General features: G+C 45.2%; 2 protein-coding genes across 5 annotated transcripts in view; both read right to left on the bottom strand.

The window, feature by feature from the left end:
* Positions 1 to 19,458, bottom strand: part of TUBGCP4 (tubulin gamma complex associated protein 4) — a 38,607-nt gene extending 19,149 nt beyond the window's left edge. The window contains exons 1-9 of one of the 3 annotated variants that reach the window (XR_008446380.1): positions 19,232 to 19,457; positions 19,025 to 19,153; positions 15,327 to 15,449; positions 14,656 to 14,709; positions 13,664 to 13,720; positions 9,545 to 9,624; positions 8,312 to 8,513; positions 2,347 to 2,512; positions 78 to 202 (exon numbers count right to left, since the gene is read on the bottom strand). Coding sequence is in view for 2 of the 3 variants with exons in the window: in XM_054040995.1 (XP_053896970.1) it covers positions 78 to 202; positions 2,347 to 2,512; positions 8,312 to 8,513; positions 9,545 to 9,624; positions 13,664 to 13,720; positions 14,656 to 14,709; positions 15,327 to 15,449; positions 19,025 to 19,153; positions 19,232 to 19,309 (1,014 nt within the window). In the remaining variant the exon portion in view is untranslated. Of the gene's footprint in view, positions 1 to 77; positions 203 to 2,346; positions 2,513 to 8,311; positions 8,514 to 9,544; positions 9,625 to 13,663; positions 13,721 to 14,655; positions 14,710 to 15,326; positions 15,450 to 19,024; positions 19,154 to 19,231 lie in introns of all 3 variants that reach the window. The other 2 variants (XM_054040995.1, XM_054040994.1) reach the window with 2 other exon arrangements.
* A 2,314-nt stretch (positions 19,459 to 21,772) lies between these two features.
* Positions 21,773 to 26,065, bottom strand: LOC128844710 (cocaine- and amphetamine-regulated transcript protein-like). Of its 2 annotated transcripts, XR_008446524.1 has the most exons (4): positions 25,898 to 26,065; positions 25,658 to 25,741; positions 24,910 to 25,216; positions 21,773 to 22,731 (listed from the first exon to the last, which is right to left on the bottom strand). XR_008446524.1 is itself a non-coding variant. In XM_054042653.1 (3 exons), exons 1-3 carry the CDS (start codon positions 26,033 to 26,035, stop codon positions 25,109 to 25,111), a joined length of 330 nt encoding a protein of 109 aa, XP_053898628.1. In that variant the 5' UTR covers positions 26,036 to 26,065; the 3' UTR covers positions 24,875 to 25,108. The 2 variants fall into 2 exon arrangements, 1 of the variants encoding a protein (XP_053898628.1); XM_054042653.1 differs by lacking the exon at positions 21,773 to 22,731 and having other exon boundaries at positions 24,875 to 25,216.
* Between the last annotated feature and the right edge of the window lie 832 nt (positions 26,066 to 26,897).

Genomic DNA, 26,897 nt, shown 5'->3' with positions numbered 1-26,897 from the left:
CGGAGAGGCATAGGGTTCCAAGGTGTTTAAGCCCCTGGTAGGAGTTGTGGACCCAGGATCCCCCATGTTGGGATTACCTCAGCAACCGTGCTCCGAATCCAGTCAACCACAGCCTCAAAGTCCACCAGACTAAAGAGTGGCTGCTGCTTGAGGCGGTGTAGCTCTGCAGCAAAAGTGTCTTCCTGGTTCTTCAAGATGGAGCCTATCCAGAAAAGAGAAGAGCATCTGGACTCAAGTAAAACAGCATGAAAAAGCAAGACACTTTCCAGGTATGCTATTAACAGACTGTTCAGCAGCCTTTGCCCAGGAAAGTTGTATGTGTGGATTGCCTAGGAACATTGTGCCAGCCCTTCATGCCCAAAGTCGCTTACTCATTGGGCAACAAATACTACTTACCTAAAGCTCTAGGCCATCTGGTAAATGGAACATTTCCAGACAGCCTACAGAGCTGCTTGTCACAATAGCACAGCATCTGTCACGCTGCAAGCAATGACGTTTCCTGCTAGTTCCATCCCAATCCAGGACTCAGATCAGATTTTTTGACCAACTAAACTAAAAACCAAACCCCTCTCTCTTACGGTCTTTGGCCTTGTCTACACAAGAACACTGAATAAAGCACCAACAATCGAGTGCATCCTCACTAGTCACCCTCACCTGGTCTAAGGTTTGCCTTTGTGTCTACATTGCCTGCCCCCCCCCTACCCCCCCCCCAAAAAAAAAAAAAAACAGATGCAGGCTCATCTTGGCCGGCTCAGCAGTGACAACTGCCTCAGCTGGCAAACCTCCTTAGTTTGCTGGCTGCAAGTCCCATTCTGTTCCTCCACACCATGCCCTCTTTGGGAATGGCCCCCCACAGAATCTTCCTTACTCAGGAATGGACTCTGATCCTACCACCCCTTCTCCCCCACCCATGCTCTCTCACGTGCTCTGCCCCACCAATAATAACCCCCCCTGCTTCAGCTGCGCCACACCTCAGCTGGCAAGACACTGATGGTTCACCAGCTAGTATTCACTCTGACGAACAGCAGGTGGATAATCAGAGCAGGAATACCAGCTGGTGATCCATGGATGGACTGCTGGATGGAGTTGAGGGAGAGGTGGTAGCTGCACTCCTCACCACCCCTCAGCTACCAGCTCCACGCCACCTATTACTGTCCCTGCTAGTGGCAAACACTCTTGTGCTGGCAAACCAGTGTGTGTGTCAGCTGACTCACTGGCTGAGGAATAGTTCAGCTGGAACAGAGGGGCATAAGCAAGGGAGATACCGTGAAGGGGTGTGGCAGTGTACACTCCCAGTGGGATTGCCACGTAAAGACCTCTGAACCCAAGGTGGGAGGCTCTCAAGAAGGATGCTTGGTGGGGGTCCATTTCTGGTGAAGAGGAAATATTAAGGGAGACTGAAGTGAGGGGGCGGGGGGAGGAGGAATTCAGGAAGTTTGCCAGCAAAGGAGCTGTTGATTTTGATAGTGCACAGATTTTACTGCATCCACAAAGTCAACTGTGCTACAAAGTTTAAGGGCTAAGTTGCACTAACTATTGCCTCCCCAACAATTGTCTGACAAACTTTTGCATATAGTCCTAATAGCTATGAAGTCATTTGTCCGGGGTGGGGGATGGACACATGACCACTGCTGTCCCTGTACTGGTATCTGTGCGTGACTCCAAAGCTGAGAGAGCAGGGCTGAGTGAAAATGTGAATGGAGCTCTGTGGCAGGTCTCCGAGAGGAAAGCATTCATTGCATCAGCTCTGAGAGCTTGCCTCGTCTGATAGAACAGGTTTCTACACCTAAGGCATTAGAACAGAATTTATATCACTAACAAGATTGGATACGGATAGTTAGTCTAAGCCTCTTTATATCCAACTTGTGCCATGTCCCTTCTGCTGGAAAGTTGTGAGATTTGGGGATGGGAAGAGGAGAAGACTAGAGAACTGGATGAGATGGAATTTGGGCATCCTTTTGGCAGGATCTTTGGTGTGGATATAGACAAGCTTTTCTCTATGAAACACTGAAGGGTGGGTCAGCCAGAAATACCTGAATACACACTCTTGGCTGCTGTGATAACCACAACTTTAAGAGCTAAATGGGAGGGAGTACAAACCTCCATGGCTTCAAAGCATGGCTTGTAAGTCCAAAGAAAATGCTGGTTCTTGCACTGGAGTTGGACCAACTATTTAAAACTCTTCTCAGCTGAATCCAGACAAACCAAAGATCATAGTATTGAGAGATGTATGATACAACTCTTTGGAAAGTACTCTGCAGTTAATCAAAATGAACAAAGATCATGGGGCAGCCAAGTTCTGGCAAGAAGCCAAGTAAACAAACCAACGGGGCAGGTGTTTCCTACCTTTTCTGGTCAGGTTCACATTTTGATTCTCAAACATCTGTACTGATTCTCCCACAAAGAGGATTTTCTCAGCAACCCGGACAGGGATGTACGATGGTAACATTTCCACTCGCAGAGAAAACTGTTTCAGAGATGGTGCTAACATGTTCTCCTCCTCAATCAGCCGCTATCACAACCCCCAAGGAGATGAATGTGGAAGCAGTAGAAAACACAAGGCCAGGCAGAAAGAGGGATTGGGGGAACAGACAGAAAGAAAGGTGCATGGGACAAAAAAACGAGAGGAAAACCAATGTAAGTATAGTGGAAAAAAGACAAACCCACCCTATATTATTCAGATACAGGTAAGTCTAACTGATCCCAGTGGTGTTTTTGCCTGTTTCTAATCTATGCCAGCAGCCTCTCACCCCTTGAGTAATTTGTTTCCTTGATAGCTGCATATGAAAGGCTTTTTGAAAATATAGTGCTATATTAACTGGTTCTATTTTATCCAGTATTCTGTTAACATATTCAGAAATTCTGTAAAGTAGAAATGCATGATTTTCCTTAACAGCAGTGCTACTTTGTCCTTCTGTTAATCTAGATATTTCATAACTCTCTAATCAGTATTTCAACCAGTTGTCTTGGTACTGATGAGTAAGGTTCATTGGTTCATAATCCAAGGATCACCTCAGTACCATTTTTAAAGAGCTGAATTGTTAGTCTCTAGTTCTCCAATTTAATAGCTGATTTCAGGAAGTATTTGCATATTTTTGTTAACAGTTCAGCCACTCTGTTCTCAAGTCCCTCCAGCACTCTTAAATTAAGAACAAGTCAGCAGGACTGAGCAGTCTTCATCTATCAGTTCATTCTAGTACCTCCCTCCTCTGCTGATACCTCAATCTGAGGGTGCCTCATCTTTATTATCTGGAAAAAAGTAGCCCTCAGGCAGGAATCTCCAATGTCCTCTATGGTGAAGACTGAGGAAAAGATATCATTAGGCTCCTCTGCAATGTCTTTATTCTCCTTAACAGCCCTTTCACCGCCTCGAGATTGTGCAGATTTACCAATTCTCTCAGACTTCCTGTAGAATATACTGAAATAATTTTTGTCTTTGACTATCTGCCCTTAAAAATCCCTCTTAGCGTAGCTTTCACACAGACAGATGGACTTAAGTGTGGTTTGGTCTCCCACTAGTGGCTGGATCAACTAGAACTTTAAGTCTGCTACTGCCTCTAAGCAATCCCCATACTTTGGTAACAATGCACCAATCAGGCCATCTGAATGGAATCTGGGAATGCTGGATCTTAAGACAGAGGCCTCTACTGTTTGAGCTAAAGGACCAAGTTCATTACTTTGAATTCAGTACCACACTCAAACCTTGCTGGTCTAACTGCTAGAGAAGGACAAACAGCCATACTGTGCGAGGCTGCATAATAGTACACTTTACTTGCTGTATTCAGTGTTGTGCACAAGTGAAGATGATGTGGAAAAATTCTATCAGGAGCTTGAGGAAACCCTCGCTCAAAAATCCATATATACGATTGTGAAGGGAGACTTCAACGCCACGGTCGGAAGGAGGAAAGAAGGCGAAAAATTCATTGGAAGGTATGACATCAGTGAATGGAATCCATGAGGAGAGCGCCTGGCAACTCTGGCGGAGACTAAAGAAATGTTCATTGATAACACCTGGTTTAAGAAGGCTAAGAAGAGGTGGACATGGATCGCACCCAATGCGAAGAATAAGAACGAGATTGACTATATTCTGATTGATCAGTGGCGCATCGTACAAGACATTTCAGTAGTACCATCATTCAACACCAGTAGTGACCGTCACTTGCTCAGAGCGAGGCTCAACGCCAACAAAAAAGGTGGAGAAGAAAGCGCTACAGATGGCAAATCAGAGACTGCAGCCGAAAATATTCGACGAAGCAATCCCGAAAGCAAATATTTCCAAAGAAGACTGGAGCCTCATAGATAACTGCAATGAGGACTACAAAAACTTTGCTGATAAGATGAGGCAATGCATGAAATTAGCCTAGAAAGAAAGACCAAAAAGAGCAAAGGGAAGAATCTCAGAGGAAACAAGGAACTTGTTAGAGAGGCGGAGGAATATGAAGCGAAATGATGGCAACAAACTTAAGTACTCCCTGCTCTGCAAGCTGATAAGACTAAAGGAGGACTTTGAGAAGTACTGAAATGAAAGGCTCTTAAAGACGGCTAAGGATTGCAGAAGCCTTAAAAAATGCAAATAGGAACTGACGCTGAACAGGTTGACAATAATGGTGCTGAAGAACAAGGACAGAAAAGCAGTAATTGACGGACAGGGATGGAAACGGTCTGCAAAGATTTCTACACCGAACTGTTCGCATCTCAAATAAATGTCATGCTACCAACACTTCAAGAGACCAATGAGTGCATACTCCCAGTCCTAATCAGCAAAGTTTGGCATACAGTTTATCAAATGAAGGAAGGAAAAGCTTCAGGAAAAGACCGACTTAGAACCAAAATAAGAGCTAGAGGCCAAGACATCTGGTAAACCCTTGCTTGGAAATGCAAAAATACCCTCTTGCTGGAAAAAGTCCAACATCATTTTGCTGTACAAGAAAGGTGATCGCAAAGATCTGAAGAACTATCATCCAATATGCATCTGAGGGTGCTGAGGGAATTGGCTGATGTGATTGCAGAGCCATTGGCCATTATCTTTGAAAACTTATGGTGATCGGGGGAGGTCCCGGACAATTGGAAAAAGGCAAATATAGCGTCCATCTTTAAAAAAGGGAAGAAGGAGAACCTGGGGAACTACAGACCGGTCAGCCTCACCTCGGTCCCCGGAAAAATCATGGAGCAGGTCCTCAAGGAAACTATTTTGAAGCACTTGGAGGAGAGGAAGGTGATCAGGAACAGTCAACATGGATTCACCCAGGGCAAGTCATGCCTGACCAACCTGATTGCCTTCTATGATGAGATAACTGGCTCTGTGGATACAGGAAAAGCATTGAACGTGATATATCTTGACTTTAGCAAAGCTTTTGATATGGTCTCCGACACTATTCTTGACAGCAAGTTAAAGTATGGATTGGATGAATGGACTATAAGGTGGATAGAATGCTGGCTAGATTGTCAGGCTCAATGGGTAGTGATCAACAACTTGATGTCTAGTTGGCAGCTGGTATCAAGCGGAGTGCCCCTGGGATTGGTCCTGGGGCCAGTTTTGTTCAATATCTTTATTAATGATCTGGATGATGGGGTGGATTGCACCCTCAGCAAGTTCGCAGATGACACTAAGCTGCGGGGGGGGGGGGGGGGGGGGGAGAGGTAGATACACTGGAGGATGGGTCCAGAGTGACCTAAACAAATTGGAGGATTGGGCCAAAAAAAAATCTGATGAGATTCAACAAGGACAAGTGCAGTGTCCTGCACTTAGGACGGAAGAATCTCGTGCACCGCTACAGGCTGGGGACCGACTGGCTAAGCAGCAGTTCTGCAGAAAAGGACCTGGGGATTACAGTGGATGAGAAGCTGGATATGAGTCAGCAGTGTGCCCTTGTTACCAAGAAGGCTAACGGCATATTGGACTGCATTAGTAGGAGCATTGCCAGCAGATCGAGGGAAGTGATTATTCCCCTCTTGACTATTCCCCTCTATTCGGCACTGGTGAGGCCACATCTGGAGTATTGCGTCCAGTTTGGGGCCCCACACTACAGAAAGGACGTGGATAAACTGGAGACAGTCCAGCAGAGAGCAACAAAAATGATCAGGGGGCTGGGGCACATGACTTATGAGGAGAGGCTGAGAAACTGGGCTTGTTTAGTCTGCAGAAGAGAAGAGTGAGGGTGGATTTGTTAGCAGCCTTCAACTACTTGAAGGGGGGTTCCAAAGAGGATGGAGCTAGGCTGTTCTCAGTGATGGCAGATAACAGAACAAGGAGCAACGGTCTCAAGTTGCAGTGGGGGAGGTCTAGGTTGGATAATAGGAAACACTATTTCACTAGAAGGGTCGTGAAGCACTGGAATGGGTTACCTAGGGAGGTGGTGGAATCTCCTTCCTTAGAGGTTTTTAAGGCCCGGCTTGACAAAGCCCTGGCTGGGATGATTTAGTTGGCATTGGTCCTGCTTTGAGCAGGGGGTTGGACTAGATGACCTCTTGAGGTCTCTTCCAACCCTAATCTTCTATGATTCTAATATGTCTGCTCTCACATGTCTACAAGCTGCTCACCAAAATAACAACAAACCAACTCTCTCAGAATCTGGACGAATAGCAGCCAACAGAGCAGGCAGGTTTTCAAAGGAATTTGAGCACAATAGACCATATCTTCACTATAAACCAGCTATTGGAGTGCTCAAGGGAATATAAATTCCCTTTATGCATTGCCTTCAACAATTATGAAAAAGCGTTCAACAACATAGAGATCAATGCAGTGCTGAAAACTCTTTCAGAGCAGGGCATCGACTTAAACTACTAAAGGAAGCAAACTCTTACTGCACCGTGGATATAATGCTATTCAACACTCCTGTTCGCATCCCAGTCAAAAGAGGTGTGAAGCAAGGAGACACGATTTCACCGAAATTCGTCACAGCCTACCTCAAAATGGTAATGAAGCAGATGAATTGGAAGGGTGAAATTAGCATCAATGGAGAGCAGTTAAACCACCTCAAATTCGCGGACAATATCGTGTTAATTGCTGAAAACACCATCAAACTACAGAAAATGCTGCGAGAACTCAACACAAAAGGACCCTTCTAAAATGAAATGTATGCAGTCTGATCCCTTGCCAAAAGCCCGAATAGTCATCAAGGGAGAACAAATAGAAGATGAGTTATATGTTTATGTGGGCCAAGAAATTAACATGCGCCATAATCAGGAAGGCAAACTCTCGCGAAGAAAGAAAACTGGTTGGCACACATTCAATTCTATCAAGGATGTCCTCCAAGGAAAAATCAATAAGGCAACATGTTCTGACCTCTTCAACTCAACAGTACTGCTGGCAATGTTGTACAGCAACGAAACCTGGGTACTGACAAAGATAGAGGAGCAACAACTGTCTATTGTGGAGAGGGTGATGGAAAGAATTTTGGGGATTTCAACCTGCGACCAAGTCCCCAATGAAGTGATCAGACAGCAGACTGGAGTGCAGGACGTTGTTGTTGAAAGCAGGTACAGTAAAATGTGATGGGCCGGGTATATAGCGAGGCTCACTGGCAACTGATGGACTGCAGCTGTCGCCAAGTGGCACCCACGGGAACTGAAACAACCACTCAAACGACCTCCAAAGAGATGGGAAGATTTTATTATGAAAAGGCATGGCCGCACAGAGAGAAGGAAGTCCAGGATAAGAGAAGAACGGAAGACGTGTTGTGATCAGCGCAATCTATATAAGGGCTGACAGACCAATGGATCAAGGTGATGCAGTGTTTGTCCCAGGATATTAGAGACACAAGGTGGGTGAAGTTATAACTTTTACTGGACCAACTTCTGTTGGTGAGACAAGCTTTCGAGCTTATACAGAGCCCTTCTTCAGGTCTAAGAAAGGTGCTAAAGTGTCACAGCTAAGTACCTTTCCCAGACCTAAAGAACTCTGTATAGCCTGAAGTTGGTCCAATAAAAGATATTACCTCACCCACCTCCTCACTTGCTGTAATTTGATCCTTTCTAATGGCTTCACTAGAATTGAATCTCCCTTTTCTGAAGGATATCTGCTTAGTCTGAACCTCATGGACTTAGTCATTTATCCATGCTAAACTTTTCTCCTTTTCTTACTTTCCTGCTTCTTTTCTTGTTTGACACGTGTGGCATAATGCTTAAAATATTCCATATCCCCCATCTCTATGACCTCACCAGTCCTTTTTGCCTAGTTTGTAGCTGCATATTACAGTATCTCATTGATTTGTCATCCTACCATGGCTCTTTCACTGAAGCAGAAAAAGACAGATTTCTGCCTACATTCTCTAATGCGCTGAGAATGCCATGCTTTGACCTGCAATCTCACCAGGTCCTGCAGCTCTCGCAGCTGTTTTCCTGTTAGTCCCCCAATTCCCAGGTCATCATCCTCTTCTTCAGGCTGGGCAGGGACATTCCCAGAAGATGGGCCTTGTTTAACAAAGAACTCATCATGTTGGTCCAGGAGCAGTCCATGCAGCATCCAGGCAGAGAGCTGCTTATACATGACTCCATGGCATACAGCCAGGATCCTGGGGATCAAGCATAATGGAAAGTGAAAGAGGGCAGTGTATATAACAATCAGAACAAAATACGCATGGTGAGAGCTGAAGTGCTAACAAGTGAAATTTGCTCATGGAGGAAGGTGAATGGCCTTGAGTGTGCCATTAAAGTACTGTTTGTTTACCTCCCTGATAGGAAGTAGGATCAAACTACAGTATCCAATACGTTAGTTTATCACTGCTCCTACTCACTTAGCTGCCATCTTAGCAGCTCCACGATCTGCACCTTGAAAATCAGTGCTCTAATTTCCTCCTCCAAGGGAGCCCATTTCTAGTAATATTCAACCAATCAAATCACCCTACATCTGAATCTTCAATCTATGTTCCAGGGGGTCAACTGATACAATGGAACTTCTTCCATTGCAACTTCCATACAAATTGCATTAGGTAAGGGGAAAAGTGCAGGGGTGGGAGACAGAAAGACTTACAAAGCCATCCCTAAGCCAGTCACAACTGGTCCCTCGTCGGCAGTCTCAGCAGAGAGGCCAGGGAGAGTAAACTCCCATCTTCCGTAGGAAATGCCTCAAGTTCAACAGTGAGATTGCACTGATCACAACATGTCTTCCATTCTTCTCTTATCCTGGCCTTCCTTCTCTATGTGCAGCCATGCCTTTTCACAATGTGTAGGGTGACCAGACAGCAAATGTGAAAAAGCGGGATGGGGTTGGGGGGTAATAGGAGTCTATATAAGAAAAAGACCTAAAAATCAGGACTGTCCCTATAAAATTGGGACATCTGGTCACCGTAGATAAGTGGCAGTTCAGTGTGTGAAGGAAGCTTGTACTGCAGCTGTCTATGTTGTACTTATCCTGTACATAAACAGAGTATTTGAGCCTTCAGGGTGGTCAGCCCAGCATTTCACTCCTGCCTTTCAGACTGCACAGGGCTCTTGTTAGACATATCTCTAATTGCTATAGCTAGAGAGAGAAGATATTTTGGCACTAACTCCAGCTGTTACAAGAGCATAATAGCCAAGCAGTAGTATTAGTGAATCTCCTTACTTTTCCAGTGCACTACGCACAGGGGGCAGCCCCCCACAGCTGTGTTTATGGACAGTCTCCAGGAGTTGACAGCCATGAATCTGCAGAAGAAACAAAGTGGTCAAACTGGATTTGCAGTGAGAAATCTTCACTTGATTCTATACCGAAGTTTCAGATGTTCAAATGCTACATTCACAGCTTAATGTACAAAGAAGGCTTTGCAATGATATGGGAAATGGTGCAAGGGAAATGGGTCCCAGTGAGAACTGGAAGGAAGGGGAAATATGGATAGTAAGTAATTCCGTGCTTGAATAATAAGGATATAGCAGTAGGAATATATTACCGACCACCTGACCAGGATGGTGTTAGTGACTGTGAAATGCTCAGGGAGATGAAGAGGCTATTAACATAAAAAACTCAATAATAATGGGGGATTTCAACTATCCCCATATTGACTGGGTACAGGTCACCTCAGGACGGGATGCAGAAACAAAGTTTCTTGACACCTTAAATGACTGCCTCTTGGAGCAGCTAGTCCTGGAACCCACCAGAGGAGAGGCAATTCTTGATTTAGTCCTAAGCGGAGCACAGGATCAGGTCCAAGAGGTGAATATAGCTCTTAGTAATAGTGACCATAATATAATTAAATTTAACATCCCCGTAGCAGGGAAATCACCATGGCGACTCAACACTGTAGCATTTAATTTCAGAAAGGGAAACTACATAAAAATGGGGCAGTTAACTAAACAGAAATTAAAAGGTACAGCACCAAAAGTAAAATCCCTGCAATCTGCATGGAAACTTTTTAAAGACACCATAATAGAGGCTCAACTTAAATGTATACCCCAAATTAAACAACATAGGAAGAGAACCAAAAAAGAGCCACTGTGGCTAAACAACAAAGTCAGAGAAGCAGTGAGAGGCAAAAAGGCATCCTTTAAAAAGTGGAAGTTAAATCTTAGTGAGGAAAATAGAAAGGAGCATAAATTCTGGCAAATGAAGTGTAAAAATATAATTAGGAAGGCCAAAAAAGAATCTGAAGAATAGCTAGCCAAAGACTCAAAAAGTAATAGCAAATTTTGTTAACTACATCAGAAGCAGGAAGCCTGCTAAACAAACAGTGGGGCCACTGGATGATCGAGATGCTAAAGAAGCACTCAAGTACGATAAGCCCATTGCGGAGAAACTAAATGAATTCTTTGCATTGGTCGTCACGATTGAGGATGAGAAGGGTGATTCCCAAACCTGTGCCATTCTTTTTAGATGACAAATCTGAGGAACTGTCTCAGACTGAGGTGTCAGAGGAGGTTTTGTAACAAATTGATAAACTAAACAATAAGAAGTCACCAGGACCAGATGGTATTCACCCAAAAGTTCTGAAGGAACTCAAATGTGAAATTGCAGGACTACTAACTGTAGTCTGTAACCCAGGGGTTCTCAAACTGGGGGTCAGGACCCCTTAGGGGGTCACAAGGTTATTACATGGTGGGTCACGAGCTGTCAGCCTCCACCCCAAACCTCACTTTGCCTCCAGCATTTATAATGGGGTTAAATATGTAAAGAAGTGTTCTTAAGTTAAAAGGGGGGGTCACACAGAGGCTTGCTATGTGAAAGGGGTCACCAGTACAAAAGTTTGAGAACCATTGCTGTAACCTATCATTTAAATCAGCTTCTGTAGCAAATGACTGGAGGATAGCTAATATGACGCCAATTTTTTAAAAGGGCTCCAGCGGTAACCCCGGCAATTATAGGGGGTGAGTCTGACTTCAGTACCAGGCAAACTGGTTGAAACTATAGTAAAGAACAAAATTGTCAGACACGTAGATGAACATAATTTGTTGGGGGAAGAGTCAACATGGTTTTTGTAAAGGAAAATCATGCCTCACCAATCTACTAGAATTCTTTGAGGGGGTTGACAAGCATGTAGACAAAGGGAATCCAATGGATATAGTGTATTTAGATTTTCAGAAAGCCTTTTACAAGGTCCCTCACCAAAGGCTCTTAAGCAAAGTAAGCTGTCATGGGATAAGAGGGAAGGTCCTCTCATGGATTGGTAATTGGTTAAAAAATAGGAAACAAAGGGTAGGAATAAATGGTCAAGTTTTCAAAATGGAGAGTGGTAAATAGTGGTGTCCCCCAGAGATCTGTACTGGGCCCAGTCCTATTCAACATCGTCATAAATTATCTGGAATAAGAGGTAAACAGTGAGGTAGTAAAATTTGCGGATGATACAAAACTACTCAAGATAGTTAAGTCCCAGGCAGACTGTAAAAAGTTACACAAAAGACTCTCAAAACTGGGTGACTGAGCAACAAAATGGCAGATGAAATTCAATGTTGATAAATGCAAAGTAATGCACATTGGAAAACATAATCCCAACTATACATGTAAAATGATGGGGTCTAAATTAGCTGTTACCACTCAAGAAAGATCTTGAAATCATTGTGGATAGTTGTGGATAGTTCTCTGAAAACATCCACTCAATGTGCAGCAGCAGTCAAAAAAGCAAACAATACTGGGAATCATTAAGAAAGGGATAGATAAGAAGACAGAAAATATCATATTGTTTCTATATAAATCCATGGTACACCCACATCTTGAATACTGCGTGCAGATGTGGTTGCCCCATCTCAAAAAAAGATATATTGGAATTGGAAAAGGTTCAGAAAAGGACAAAAAAACGATTAGGGGAATGGAACAGCTCCCATATGAGGAGCGAGTAATAAGATTGGGACTTTTCGGCTTGGAAAAGAGATGACTTCGGGGGGGATATGAGAGAGGTCTATAAAATCATGACTGGTGTGGAGAAAGTAAATAAGGAAGTGTTATTTACTCCTTCTCATAACACAAGAACTAGGGGTCACCAAATGAAATTAATAGGCAGCAGGTTTAAGAAACAAAAGGAAGTATTTTTTCATGCTTTGCACAATCAACCTGTGGAACTCCTTGACAGAGGATGTTGTGAATGCCAAGACTATAACAGGGTTCAAAAAAGAGCTAGATAATTTCATGGAGGATAGGTCAATCAATGGCTATTAGCCAGGATGGGCAGGGATGGTGTCCCTAGCCTCTGTTTGCCAGGAGCTGGGAATGGGCAACAGGGGATGGATCACTTGATGATTACCTGTTCTGTTCATTGCCTCTGGGACACCTGGCATTGGCTATTGTCGAAAGACAGGATACTGGGCTAGATGGACCTTTAGTCTGGCCCAGGATGGCCATTCACATGTTCTTATATACCTTCCTCCCACACCCCACATAAGGGTCCAGCAGACTTGTGGACTTCAACACACAAGTTCTCCCATAACCCCGTTACTGGCTAGAGGACATTTAATGGATTGTGAAGTCAGAAATCCTGCTTCTCCTGCCTTGTCTTTGGGATTTATAAGACTCAAGAAAAAGAAATCCCAGTCACCAACACACAATAAAGGTGGCAAATGTGCTCCATACTTTTCTACTGTGAATTAAATGTGATCAAAGACAAAGGCTCTCTGCAGTCCCACTCCCCAAACTCATCTGCTTCCATCCTTGCTCCAAACCTTTCCCTCTGTTTCTCCATTCAAACCTGTCTCAGAATCTCTTTCCCCAACCACAGAAATGCACAACCTTCCATTCCCACCAGCTGCAATTACAGCCTTGCCAGCTCACCTCTGCCCCCATCTTCTGTAAATTACAAAGGCGAAAATAAGGGAATTTGATATCAGTGCACGAGCTTCATGCTGCTGAGCTACCTCCACCATACAATTATTCTGCCTTAGTCTCTCCATCTATTTATGTAAGTGACACCAAATGAGCAATGTCCAAGGTGCCTCACTGACATAGTGAAAAACCAATCCATAGCCAGTAAATAGATAATCTGCCCCATACACAGGGAGCACATATGGATGGTTCTGACCACCCCAGTGCCTCGTTCTTGCTGATCCTCAAAAACCTTCCCTGGCCTGAACCATGCAGTCTTCAGGAGGAAGATATAAACTCTGAAAAGGAAAGCAAATGTTACCTGAGAAGCCCCATCTACTTATCTCCTACAAGCTCTGTCAAACATCTAGTGTCATTTACACCATCATGCAATTTTAACTAAAGGGAATGGACAGGAACAACAGATTTTGCTATAGAGAAACCAGCTCCCATTTACTATACCTTCTGGGTCTTGATCTGCTCCACCACAACCATCACCGAGGGGAAGAGGAGTTGGAACTGCAAAGCAAGGACCAACATGTAAAAATAGGCTTCTAAGTAGCGATATGTAGGGATGGGGCATTTAGGGGCTAGTATGGACAGCAGCTGGTTGTGGTGGTTTATCACTCTAACACCTCACTGGCCCCACTTAGTGTTCTGGATGTCCCTGGAAGAGAGACCATGGCTTCTGCAGAGATGAGATGATGATTATACCAGGATACTGGTGATGTTACTCTACCTTAACGTCAACAACTAGACTGAACAGTGGAGGTGACGCTTATCCCGAGATTCTCTGGTCACTTAGTAAGGTTGTCATGGATGACATGAGTTGTGCCAATGTGCCAGAAGTGCTGTTTAAGTGGGTACTGAAGTCTCTCAAGATGATAAATTTAGGAGACTCTAATTTGAGGATAGGAAGAGCTGCACTGGCTTCCCTCTATGATGCAGCTAAACTACAAATGGGACTTTTGAAGGCAGAGAGAAACTGTTGGATGGTTAAAGGGGGAGCTATTATATCCTTGACAAGGCAATGATGCGTGCCTCCCCACCTGACATCTAGTCAAAAAGGTTCCATGGCCACATAGGTAGGCACATGAGCCCAACAGCTGCGCTCTGTGGTGAAAAGGTCATTAAAGAAAACAAATTGGTTTGTAATCTGAAAGCTAGAGCTGCTTAAAGTCAAGTGCAGACTGTAGCTTTCCTAACATTTCTGAAGTGTGATACATGCTACCAGCTATTTCAATTTTGCATGAAGGTGGACATTAGAAAGGAAAATCTATTTCTTACAAGTATAACTACACCATATTAAAAACTAAAGATGACATTAATACAACTTTAAGGCTTGGAATTTAAGCGTACAAACATCAGAAATTGAAGTTTTAGTAACAATGGTAGCTCTGTAAATTGCACATGCTGTATATACCAGTAGTAAGATGACAACAAATGCAACATACCTGATCCAGGGAGTAGTTAATGTGGGAGATGGAGAGGTGAGGGTCAGCCAGGAACTGCAACCACAACAGAAAAGTTAGTACAAACCAAAATAAGCCTCTAATCGGTAGCACTAAACCTTGGTGGAAAAAGGTAAATAGCAAAACTGTACCCTCAGAAGTCCTGATAACTTTAACTCTCAGATTTTTTCACTAAAACTTTTGAATCATATCCCCCTTCAGGCTGTTACTTATGATGAGAGTGAGCAGCCCATGCAATCCCTGGGCATTGACTCAAAGTGAATCTACCCAAGAGATGGTGTGACGCCTACCAACTTGGCTGACACAACACAGATTTAACCGAGGACCTTCAGAGCTATAAGCATGACTCTCTACAGCTTGACCTAGAGAATAAGGATCTGAATCTGAGGACTCAAACACTTGCATTCTCTGTGGATCTGACATAGTGGATCAGTCATAGAGGGGGACATGTAACATACTGACCAGTGGGTTACAGTGGAACCTCACAGCAGCAATTTGGAAGACACCCCCGCACTGGAAATGAAAGATTCCATCCCATCTTTGGCTGCTTCTTGTTAGCTTATTTGTTACTGAAGAGACAAGTTCCCACTGCACAGTATTTCAGCTCATAACATTGAATAGAGCACAGCTTCTTCCAGTTTTCTCTCCCTTACCTCCTGCTCCAGGTCAAGCAACGCCTGTCGGTAGGGCTGCAGCACTGAATCGAGCCCTGTACAGAAGGCCCGCAAGTAAATCCCATGTAACCCACATTGGTTCTGCTGGGAAGGGTGATGATCCTAAAAATCAAACAGTAAGTTTTGAATTAGCCCCAGTACATTGATGAGTGGACTGGGAACTAAGGCCCAGATCCCTGAGATATTTAGGCACATAGCTCCCATTGATTTCAACCTTCAGCTCCTAAATATCTTTCAGGAGCTAGGCCTAAGTGACAGTGGATAGAGGTGTTCACCACTAGATCACCAATCTAAATAGTGAAGTCCATCTTAAACAACCACTGAAAGTACCAATAAAATCAGCTGTTAATCTAGAGGTGGGTAAGCTGGCAAAGATGGAGCAGAATTGTATTCAGTCAATTTGGATATACAAGTAAGGAACTCTTGAGACAGAAGATTGCATAATACAGTGGCCATTGGTACATTTCACTGTTACTTTGTGCTGACATGAACTGTTCACAAGTGAATCTCAAACTAGTTTGTAAACTGTAACACAGCCTTGCCATCCCTGTGGGATAAGTGAGCATTATCCTTATTTTACAAATCCAGACAGTCTGTTAGTAACAAGAAATTGTTATCTATTTTAAGGCTTCTTTTTTTAACCAGAATAAGAGATTTGAGTCCAGTTTTGAATACGTAAGTATCCATATAATGCCATCATACATAGCCTCCTGCCTCTATCTATTTAAGGGTTTTCTATACAATCATCGTGGTAATATTTAAGCACCTATCAGATAAATTTAGGTTTGCATTGTAAAGCCAGTAGTGGATTCATGAGTCATTTGCTCTTCTCTCTTCCCTGCTAGAAAAGGCTACTTGGCATGCATATGTATGTTTCTCCCCTATAAGTCTCTTCTTCCCTCTCTCCCCCCTCCCAATTAATTTGGCTAAAGTGGGAAAGATGTGAGATTGTATTCTGGAAAGCAGTGTCTCTGAAAAATATGTGGAGGGTCATTGTAGATAACCAACTGCACACGACCTCCCTATGCAATGCTGTTGCAAAAAGGGCTAACAATACTGGGATGTATTAACACAGGAATGAGGTTCAGAAGTAGGAGGTAATATTGCCTCTATACATGGCATGGGTGAGCCCACTACTGCAGTAGAGTGTCCTGTTATGGTATCCACTTTAAAAAAGGATGTGGTCTAGAAACCCTGATTTACTAGTAAAGGCTAGAGAGAAACTTGATATATGTAGCTTATCAAACAGATACTTAAGAGACAACTCTATCAGTCTATAGTTACCTACACAGGGAGAAGGCAACTAATATTAGAGGGCTCTTTAAAGTAGTGGACCAAGGCATACATGATCCAGTGGCTAGAAGCCGAAGTCAAAGTTCAAAATGGAAAAGAAATGCAATGTTTTAATGAAAGGGTAATTCACCACTGAAACAGTTTACCAAGGGACATGGTGGATTCTTCATCATGGACTTCTAAAAAGATCTGCTCTAGCTCAATGCGGAAATCACTGGGTGAAATTCTATAATCCATGTTACGTAAATAATCAGATTAGAGAAACAATGGTCTTTTCTGGCTTTTACATATATCAATTAGTTGAAAAGGAGTATCTTGATGATCTGTCTATTGACATTAAGACCGCATGGACCATGAAGACCAAAATCTTTTCTTAGCACTGTAGGTAGTTAATCCAGTTTAAGACTGAGATACACTGGTAAGGGAAAATATGGAGGAAAGTTTGTACCATATTTTCTGGGCTGTACCTATTGTGTGGCTAAAGGACTGCAGCCTCCAAGACTGTCTGTCAGCTTTCTCCAGTAATTTTTTTTAGGACCTCAAAGGCTGAAATGGGACCCTGGTGTTTAGAATGAAGATGCAAGTTAATAAGCTTTATCAAGGCAAAGTAATCCTACCCCTCTAATATCCTTTTTCATTCCCTTTGTTCTGACATTCTCATTTCTACACCCTGGTCGTTTGTTCCATTGCAGCGAAGGCTTCAATGAGCACAGAGGGCCTCTAATTAGATTTCTGCAGCTCTATCCAAATTTATGCTTGCAAGTCTTTTAATCCATTTCATTAAACGAGACTGAGCTGCTCCATGGAGACAGTCAGCCTTCGGGAGCTGGCTAGGTTGATGCACAAATGCAGAGAGAAGCATGCTGAGTGACCTTGACTGAGGGGAAGAGCAAGGGTGCCTCAGAGGGACCTTACAGACTTCACAGTTCAACTGGTTATGGAAGAGTCACCCACTGCATAAGACAGAGAGCTACACATCCCCTCACCTCACATCTCCAACACACTCATCCTGTGGTTTCACATCTTTGCCCTTTCTACCTCCGCATTCTAGACACTTCCAAATAAATTATTTAAACGGAGCAGGTATCAGAGGGGTAGCCATGTTAGTCTGGATCTGTAAAAAGCAACAGAGTCCTGTGGCACCTTTAAGACTAACAGATATATTGGAGCTTAAGCTTTCGTGGGTGAATGCCCACTTCGTCGGATGCATGTAGATGAATGCCGACAAAGTGGGCATTCACCCACGAAAGTTTATGCTCCAATACATCTGTTAGTCTTAAAGGTGCCACAGGACTCTCTGTTCCTTAAACGGAGCAGTGAGGTATTTAAACCATACCAGGAAGGAACACATTTTTAAGATTACTATCTAAAAGTGTTTTAATTGTTTACTGAAATTTCATTACTCTGAATGTACAAGTCTAACATACAACTAGAAAGGGTTTCACAATGCTATTTTTAGTGTGAACCTAGCCTGGAAAGAATAAAAACATAGTGGCATAAATTTCAGAGTGGGACCTATTGCTTCTTACAGAAAGTAGTTCTATAGTACAATAATGAGTTACTAAGTAAAGTTGGGAAAGCTTTTTCCATGGATAATTTGAAAGTCTTGCGGAGAGAAAGCAGTTTTGTCCTTTCTGAAGTCTATTTTTTCATAGCAATATTGTCCCATCCTGAGGCAGTTTAGTTAATAGATTTTGCTTTGAAAAATTAGTTTAGCCATAAGTACAGGTATCAGAGTAGCAGCCGTGTTAGTCTGTATCCGCAAAAAGAACAGGAGTACTTGTGGCACCTTAGAGACTAACAAATTTATTAGAGCATAAGCTTTCGTGGACTACAGCCCACTTCTTCGGATGCATATAGAATGGAACATATATTGAGGAGATATATATACACACATACAGAGACTTAGCCATAAGTGTTTCTCTATCCTTTCAGTTTGGAGGCTTAAGACCTAATTCAGCCCTGGTACAAGCACCACCCACTGACTTCAAATGAGAGGTCAGATGCTCAGGGAAGGGCTGAAGTGGGCTTTGTCTTTCTCATTGGACAGATCTTTCTGGAGACACAATGTGATATGTTTGTTTATTGCACATTAGCAAACTGAAGGACTATTTTCTAGTAGGGTAACAAGTTAATAAGCCTCTGGAGTAGGCCTCACATTTTATACGCAATAATCAATGCATTATGGAGTTTAATTACAGGCACATCCAGACCGGTGCGAGAGGTAGGGGCCACTCCCCCCTCCCCACACACACACCCCACAGGGCGCTGAGTCCTGACGCCACTGTGGGCTCAGGGGATGGAGAAGGTGCGCGGCCTTCCCCCGGGGGCTCTCCATGCGCCCGGAGGGGAAGGGAGAACTCAGCCCCTCGGCCCGCCCGCACCTGCTGTTGCACGTGGCCCGTGTACTGCTCGATGAACTCGGTGAAGCGAATGTAGTCGGTGCCGAGGCGGCAGAGCCGATTGAGGACGCTGCTCTCGCTGGGGTGCAGGAACGGCAGCTCCTGGGACACCTGCGGAGAAGAGAAGCCGGGTGAGCGCAAGGCCTGAGCACGGGTAATGGGGGGACGGGGCCCCGGTCCGGGTGGTACCTGGAGGCCGCTCCTCTTGCTCCAGGTGAACGCGGCCCCGGGATACCCGCTCAGCGCCAAGAGCAGCTCGTGAATCATCCTGGGACTTGGAACCAGCCGCCAACTGGTTCCACGCGCCCAGCGAGCTCCGTTACCCCCCCTGGGAAGTGTAGTTCCGCTCCTCTCACCGACCGAAGGGGAAGTCTGCTCCCACAAAGGCCACTGGGAAGTGTAGTTCCGCTCCTCTCACCGACCGAAGGGGAAGTCTGCTCCCACAAAGGCCACTGGGAAGTGTAGTTCCGCTCCTCTCACCGACCGAAGGGGAAGTCTGCTCCCACAAAGGCCACTGGGAAGTGTAGTTCCGCTCCTCTCACCGACCGAAGGGGAAGTCTGCTCCCACAAAGGCCACTGGGAAGTGTAGTTCCGCTCCTCTCACCGACCGAAGGGGAAATCTGCTCCCACAAAGGCCACTGGGAAGTGTAGTCCCGCTCCTCACACAGACCGAAGGGGAAATCTGCTCCCGCAAAGGCCACTGGGAAGTGTAGTTCCGCTCCTCACACAGACCGAAGGGGAAGTCTGCTCCCACAAAGGCCACTGGGAAGTGTAGTCCCACGCCTCTCACCGACCGAAGGGGAAATCTGCTCCCACAAAGGCCACTGGGAAGTGTAGTCCCGCTCCTCACACAGACCGAAGGGGAAATCTGCTCCCACAAAGGCCACTGGGAAGTGTAGTCCCGCTCCTCACACAGACCGAAGGGAAAGTCTGCTCCCGCAAAGGCCACTGGGAAGTGTAGTCCCGCTCCTCACACAGACCGAAGGGGAAGTCTGCTCCCGCAAAGGCCACTGGGAAGTGTAGTCCCACGCCTCAGACAGACCGAAGGGGAAGTCTGCTCCCGCAAAGGCCACTGGGAAGTGTAGTTCCGCTCCTCACACAGACCGAAGGGGAAGTCTGCTCCCACAAAGGCCATTGGGAAGTGTAGTCCCGCTCCTCACACAGACCGAAGGGAAAGGCTGCTCCCGCAAAGGCCACTGGGAAGTGTAGTTCCGCTCCTCTCACCGACCGAAGGGGAAGTCTGCTCCCACAAAGGCCACTGGGAAGTGTAGTCCCACGCCTCTCACCGACCGAAGGGGAAATCTGCTCCCACAAAGGCCACTGGGAAGTGTAGTCCCGCTCCTCACACAGACCGAAGGGGAAATCTGCTCCCACAAAGGCCACTGGGAAGTGTAGTCCCGCTCCTCACACAGACCGAAGGGAAAGTCTGCTCCCGCAAAGGCCACTGGGAAGTGTAGTCCCGCTCCTCACACAGACCGAAGGGGAAGTCTGCTCCCGCAAAGGCCACTGGGAAGTGTAGTCCCACGCCTCAGACAGACCGAAGGGGAAGTCTGCTCCCGCAAAGGCCACTGGGAAGTGTAGTTCCGCTCCTCACACAGACCGAAGGGGAAGTCTGCTCCCACAAAGGCCATTGGGAAGTGTAGTCCCGCTCCTCACACAGACCGAAGGGAAAGGCTGCTCCCGCAAAGGCCACTGGGAAGTGTAGTCCCACGCCTCACACAGAGCGAAGGGAAAGGCTGCTCCCGCAAAGGCCACTGGGAAGTGTAGTCTCACGCCTCACACAGAGCGAAGGGAAAGGCTGCTCCCGCAAAGGCCACTGGGAAGTGTAGTCCCACGCCTCACACAGACCGAAGGGGAAGTCTGCTCCCACAAAGGCCACTGGGAAGTGTAGTTCCAGACCGAGGCTCGTGCGAAACAGCCGTTCGGCTCCCGCTCGCCCTTCGAAGGACCCCGGCCTGTGGGCGATCTCCACAGTGACAGAGCCTGTGTGGGGACTGTCCTGACCGCCTCCGTGGCCACCCCGCCGGTGAGAGGATCCTCTGGGGGAAAAGGACTTTTCTTTTTACTTAGCATGGAACCGATTTGTTGGAAATCCAGAGAAATCTGCCCTTCCTGCAGCCAGGAAGCTGCAGCTCCAGAGGGGAACCAGTGTGGCCAACTCCTGAGATTTTGTCACAAGTCTTGTCATATTTGGGGCTGTTCTTAAAGCTCCAGCTGCTGGCATTGAAGATTGTGTGAGTATCTCAGCTTTCATTTAAGAAAAACATTCTAGCCCTCGTGGTTGCAGGAAAAGCTTCAAAATGTGAAGCAGGTGCCCCCAACAGCACAGAAACCAGAAGGCAAATAAAACACACACCAAATTTATTTTAAAAAAATCGTAGTTTTTAAAATCTCATCATTTTGGGGGGTTGACTCAAGAGCTTTGAATGGCTGGGTTTGATGATACTGGGAAACTCCTGAGAAGGCTGTAACAGCCAAAAAAAGGCTTTCGGGGAAGGAACTCCTTCCCAACAGGGTTCTGAGGGACCTCAGGAGGTCATCTAGTCCAACCCCCAGCTCAAAGCAGGACCAACCCCAACTAAATCATCCCAGCCAGGGCTTTGTCAAGCCTGACCTTAAAAACCTCTAAGGAAGGAGATTCCACCACCTCCCTAGGTAACCCATTCCAGTGCTTCACCACCCTCCTAGTGAAAAAGTTTTTCCTAATATCCAACCTAAACCTCCCACACTGCAACTTGAGACCATTACTCCTTGTTCTGTCATCTGGTACCACTGAGAACAGTCTAGATCCATCCTCTTTGGAACCCCCTTTCAGGTAGTTGAAAGCAGCTATCAAATCCCCCCTCATTCTTCTCTTCTGCAGACTAAACAATCCCAGTTCCCTCAGCCTCTCCTCATAAGTCATGTGCTCCAGCCCCCTAATCATTTTTGGCACCTTAGAGACTAACAAATTTATTTGAGCATAAGCTTTCGTGGGCTACCGCCAACTACTTCGGATGCATAGAAGGGAACATATATTGAGGAGATATATATACACATACAGAGAGCATGAAAAGGTGGGAGCTGTCTTACCAAGTCTGAGAGGCCAATTAAGTAAGAGAAAAAAAAAACTTTTGAAGTGATAATCAAGATAGCCCAGTACAGACAGTTTGATAAGAAGTGTGAGAATACTTACATGGGGTGATTGATTCTATTTTTTTAATTGCTCAGCCATTCCCAGTCTCTATTCAAGCCTAAATTGATTGTATCTAGTTTGCAAATCAATTCAAGTTCAGCAGTTTCTCGTTGGAGTGTTTTTGAAGTTTTCTGTTGCAAAATTGCCACCCTCAGGTCTGTTATTGAGTGACCAGACAGGTTAAAGTGTTCTCTACTGGTTTTTGAATGTTATGATTCCAGATGTCAGATTTGTGTCCATTTATTCTTTTGCGTAGAGACTGTCCGGTTTGGCCAATGTACATGGCAGAGGGGCATTGCTGGCACATGATGGCATATATCACATTGGTAGATGTGCAGGTGAACGAGCCCCTGATGGCATGGCTGATGTGATTAGGTCCTATGATGATGTCACTTGAATAGATATGTGGACAGAGTTGGCATCGCGCTTTGTTGCAAGGATAGGTTCCTGGGTCAGTGTTTTTGTTCAGTGGTGTGTGGTGGCTGGTGATATTTGCTTCAAGTTGGGGGGTTGTCTGTAAGCAAGAAAGAAAATAACAGAACACCACTAGCTGTCACCTTCAGCCCCCAACTAAAACCTCTCCAGCGCATCATTAGACTCCATTAGAAACACACACACAGACAAGTTCATAGATTCATTGGTTCAAAGGCCAGAAGGGACCATTGTGATCACATAACTTCTCCAAAATAATTCCTAGAGCACAGCTTTTAAAAAAAAAATCCAATCCTGATTTAACAATTGTCAGAGATAGAGAATCCACCATGACCCTTGATAAATTGTTCCAATGCTTAATTATTCTCACCATTAAAAATGTATGCCTTAATTCCAGTCTGATGAATAGGGCCCTAGGATGGCACATCATTGTTACATAAAAGCACTCTAACTCTCATACACAATCAATTTTAGACATAATTCTGGAGTCATCACTAGTATTCCATCAGGCTACATACATCAGGGAAGCAAAACATATGTCTTTATGCTGACAAAACTTCCACTGAAGTTGTAATTTTGCCTAAGTAAGGATTGGGGAATTGAGCCTTGGCACTTGCTGTTCATCACTGACATAGATGTCATATTACAATGTTGGATCAATAAAACTGTACTATGTGGAGTTTTATGCCCCTACCAAGTTCATATGTGTGTTCACGTAGTTTATGAATAAAGAGCTTTATCTTGCACCATAATTTGTGCACCCAAAGGTGGGATTTAATTATAACCTGAATTTAAATATCTACATTAAATTATAACGATTGTACTGTAAATCAAGATAGCTTCAGCCCTAAAGAGGCTGGTGGATTAATGGTTGATCTAAGGCCATCTTGTCTAGTGAAAAGATACATCTTTGCTCTAGAAATCTCAAATATAAATGAGAGTAACCCACAAGCAGAAACAAACACACAATAGCATTCTTCAGTAAAACACATATGGCATTCTCAGTCCTCGCTGATCCCAGATGCAGTGCATGTCAGAGTAGAGCGGAAGAATGACTTCTCGTGTCTTGCTCACAACACACCTGTTAATACATCCCAGAATCATGTTTGCTTTTTTTGCAACAGCATCACATTGTTGACTCATATTTAGCTTGTGGTCCACTATAACCCCTAAATCCCTTTCTGCCATACTCCTTCCTAGACAGTCTCTCCTTCCTAGACAGATCTTTAGTTTGGCAGACAAAGGCATAACAAGATCAAATGGTTGAAAACTGAAACTAGAGAAATTCAGAATAGAAATAAGTCACAAACTTTTAACAGTGAGGATAATTAACCATTGGAATAATTTACCTAGGAACAGGATGGATTCTCAATCACTTGAAGCATTTATGGCAAATTGGATGCTCCTCTAAAACATATGCTTTAGTTCTACCAGAAGTTATGGGCTTGATGTGGGAAGGACTTGGTGAAATTCTATTCTCCGTGTTATGCAAGAGGTCAGGCTAGATTGTCATAATGTTCTCTTCTAGCTTTAAAATCTGTGAATTTATATTCATTTTCACTTCATATGCTTCCAGTTGCAAATTTTCTTGTTTGAAATCTTTTTTCTATTTCAGTACACACAATTTACCCAAACTAACAAACCAACCCTATATTAAAAGAATGGTATTGAAGTTGCAAAGTCAAGCACTCCAAAGTTAGGAAATACACCTCTACCTCAATATAACGCTGTCCTCGGGAGTCAAAAAATCTTACCGCATTATAGGTGAAACAGTGTTATATCGAACTTGCTTTAATCCACCGGAGTGCACAGCCCCGCCCCCCTGGATCACTGCTTTACCACGTTATATCCGAATTCGTGTTATATCGGGTTGTGTTATATCGGGGTAGAGGTGTACCAGAATTAAAGTTACCTGTGGAACCCTAACTCTGCATGGTTGTATATAAGCCTAATGCATTTTAACAGCACCCCTGCCAAGTTTCAAGTTCTTGCTGAAAATAATGGAGGCACTACAGCTCTTCCAAAAATTGTAAGAAAAAATTATAATAGAAAGTGCTAAGCAATGTAAATATAGGATTTGTTACTGCCCCCCTATTATAACTGGTATGTAAGTGTATGTTGCCATCCTATTACGTTACATGATTACATTGAGTTAATTCTGTTAAATATTTGGATTAATCTATGAAGATCTATGAAAAAAATCTTAATTTTCAGTTAAATTATTATGTTTTGATCTTTAATAAGTGTTGTGAAGCCTTACCTCTGTGGTCTTCATTCCTAATCTGAGGACAAATACAGAGGGAGAAGAAATATTTTACAAAGGAGATAAGTATTTTACATGGGTAGATTATTGACTACATAGAAAAAAACACAACAACAAAGACAAAGCAGTGCGTGTCAAGCACAGTTCAACAGGATTTGGTTTCTTTTGTTATCTTAGCTCTTGGAGGTATTGAGGTTTACAAGCATTTCAGCAGGAAAAAGTTGCAGGTGGCGCCTCTGGGGCAGTTGCACAGCTTTCCAATTCGGGAGGCTTTTCTGACGGCGCATAGCTCCCCCACGTCGCACTGCAGCAGGGTAGAAAGGCAAGAAAGTTTCTTTAGTGACTCAAGTTTAGTGTTGGTGAAAATGCCCCTTTCCGCTCTTTGGCCTCAGCACAATTCACCCTCCCCAATATCTGTCTTTGTCATCTAGATATTTAGAACTCATCATATGTGGACGCCAGAACCTTTCTTCCCCATGGTTTGACTCTTGTGCTGAAGGACTCTGCTGTGGGGATGAGAAGAGCGTTCAGTGGCCATGCCCCAAAGCCTGCTTTCAGTAATAGGAAGTGAGCTAATCCGCTGTAAGAAAGCGGAGAGAGCAGCAGAGCTGCACTCAGGATAGGAACCGCCCTAGGAGTGCCGGCTTCCCTGAGTCTAGAAGGAGGGTGCCAAGGGAGAAGCGCTCAAGGGAGCACAGGCTGACCTGCTCGGGGCTACAGAATACATTGTCTGAAGGAGCCTTACCGCTGGCACTTGTCCCAGTTTCTTGCCCCAGGGTGGAATCCGCTTTTTCTGCAGCTTCTCCAGAGCCTCCTGCAAAGCCCCGAGCTGCAAAACACAAGAGGGTTCTGGTGGGTTCGGAGCAGGCAGGACCCCATCGACCCCTCCCCACCGGGTGCTGCCGGCCCCAGCCCCTCCTGCCTCCTACCAAGCTGGTCTTGGTATGTCGGTCAGCCCTGCCCGCCCCCTCGTGCTGGCACTCACCAGCTCCTTCTCGCTGGATGGAGGGCGCTCCTGGGGGTAAAAGCTGCGGAGTGCCCTGGTCTCCAGCCCCCAGTCCCCGGGCGGCAGCAGCAGCAGCCAGCAGCCGGCGGCGAGCAGCAGCCACCTGGGGCTGTCCATGGTGCTGTAGCTGCGTCCAAACTCGGGTTGTGCCGGCTCCGCTCTGTGACTCCTCTCCGACTCCTCCCCGCAGTGACGCCCAGGTGGGCGCTGTCCTGAGAACCGCCAGAGAGCTCGGAGGGAGGCGGCACTAGTCGCTTCTAGTCCCGCGGGCCTGGGCACCCCGCCGTGGATGGCAAGTCAAAGGGTGCCCGGTGGAAAACTCCGGCCGCACCGGCTCAGTCCTAGTGTGAGACCCCGGTCTTGCTTTCACCCTCTGCAGGGTGCGAGGGTCCAAGGGCTGGAGTCAGTGCGTTCACACGTTGGGCAGGACAGGGAAGCACAATCGCTGCCTGGGTTTTAGAGCCAGGGGCGGCCTGACTCCCATTGTATCAATAATGGGGCAGCTGCTGCTGCTTTCCACCAGGTAAGTGTCAGTCGCTGTGAGAGAAGCTCTGACTCTGCTACAGGGCTCTTACAAACCCAGGTAAAATGCGGAGCCGGTTACAGTCAATGGGAGTTTTGTCACTGCATTCAGTGTGGCTAGGATTTCACTGGGGGGGGGGGCGGGGGCACACAGCAGATGAGGCTAAGACAGCTCAGACAAATCTGCCTTGTTTTCATATTGAGCTCAAATTAACTTCAGATTTTTTATTTTCATTTTCTAAAGGAAATCCAGGGGGTCAGAAACTGACCTGTACAAGCACCAACAGCCCCTCCCATCAGAGAGAAGGACCCCTCAGGCACCTGTTGGGTTACAGAGAGACCAACATAGTTAATCTGTGCAGAGCAGGATCCTGCAAGCCATGCAGACTACTCCACAGGTAACACTGGTTTCTTATTCTGCAGTTATTCATAAGCATAGAAGGCAAAGCTGATAATA

Source organism: Malaclemys terrapin, chromosome 10, assembly GCF_027887155.1.
Source record: "Malaclemys terrapin pileata isolate rMalTer1 chromosome 10, rMalTer1.hap1, whole genome shotgun sequence".
Classification (NCBI taxonomy): domain Eukaryota; kingdom Metazoa; phylum Chordata; order Testudines; family Emydidae; genus Malaclemys; species Malaclemys terrapin.
Note: the sequence above shows the minus strand (reverse complement) of the source record. Positions and strands in the feature narration are given on the sequence as shown.

Bases quoted from the DNA above. Each gene is read 5' to 3' on its own strand.
- LOC128844710 (XM_054042653.1), bottom strand. From the start codon at position 26,035: ATGGACAGCCCCAGGTGGCTGCTGCTCGCCGCCGGCTGCTGGCTGCTG. The intron at 25,742-25,897 runs GTGAGTGCCAGC...TGTGTTTTGCAG, and splicing joins CATCCAGCGAGAAGGAGCTG to CTCGGGGCTTTGCAGGAGGC. The intron at 25,217-25,657 runs GTAAGGCTCCTT...ACCCTGCTGCAG, and splicing joins AACTGGGACAAGTGCCAGCG to TGCGACGTGGGGGAGCTATG.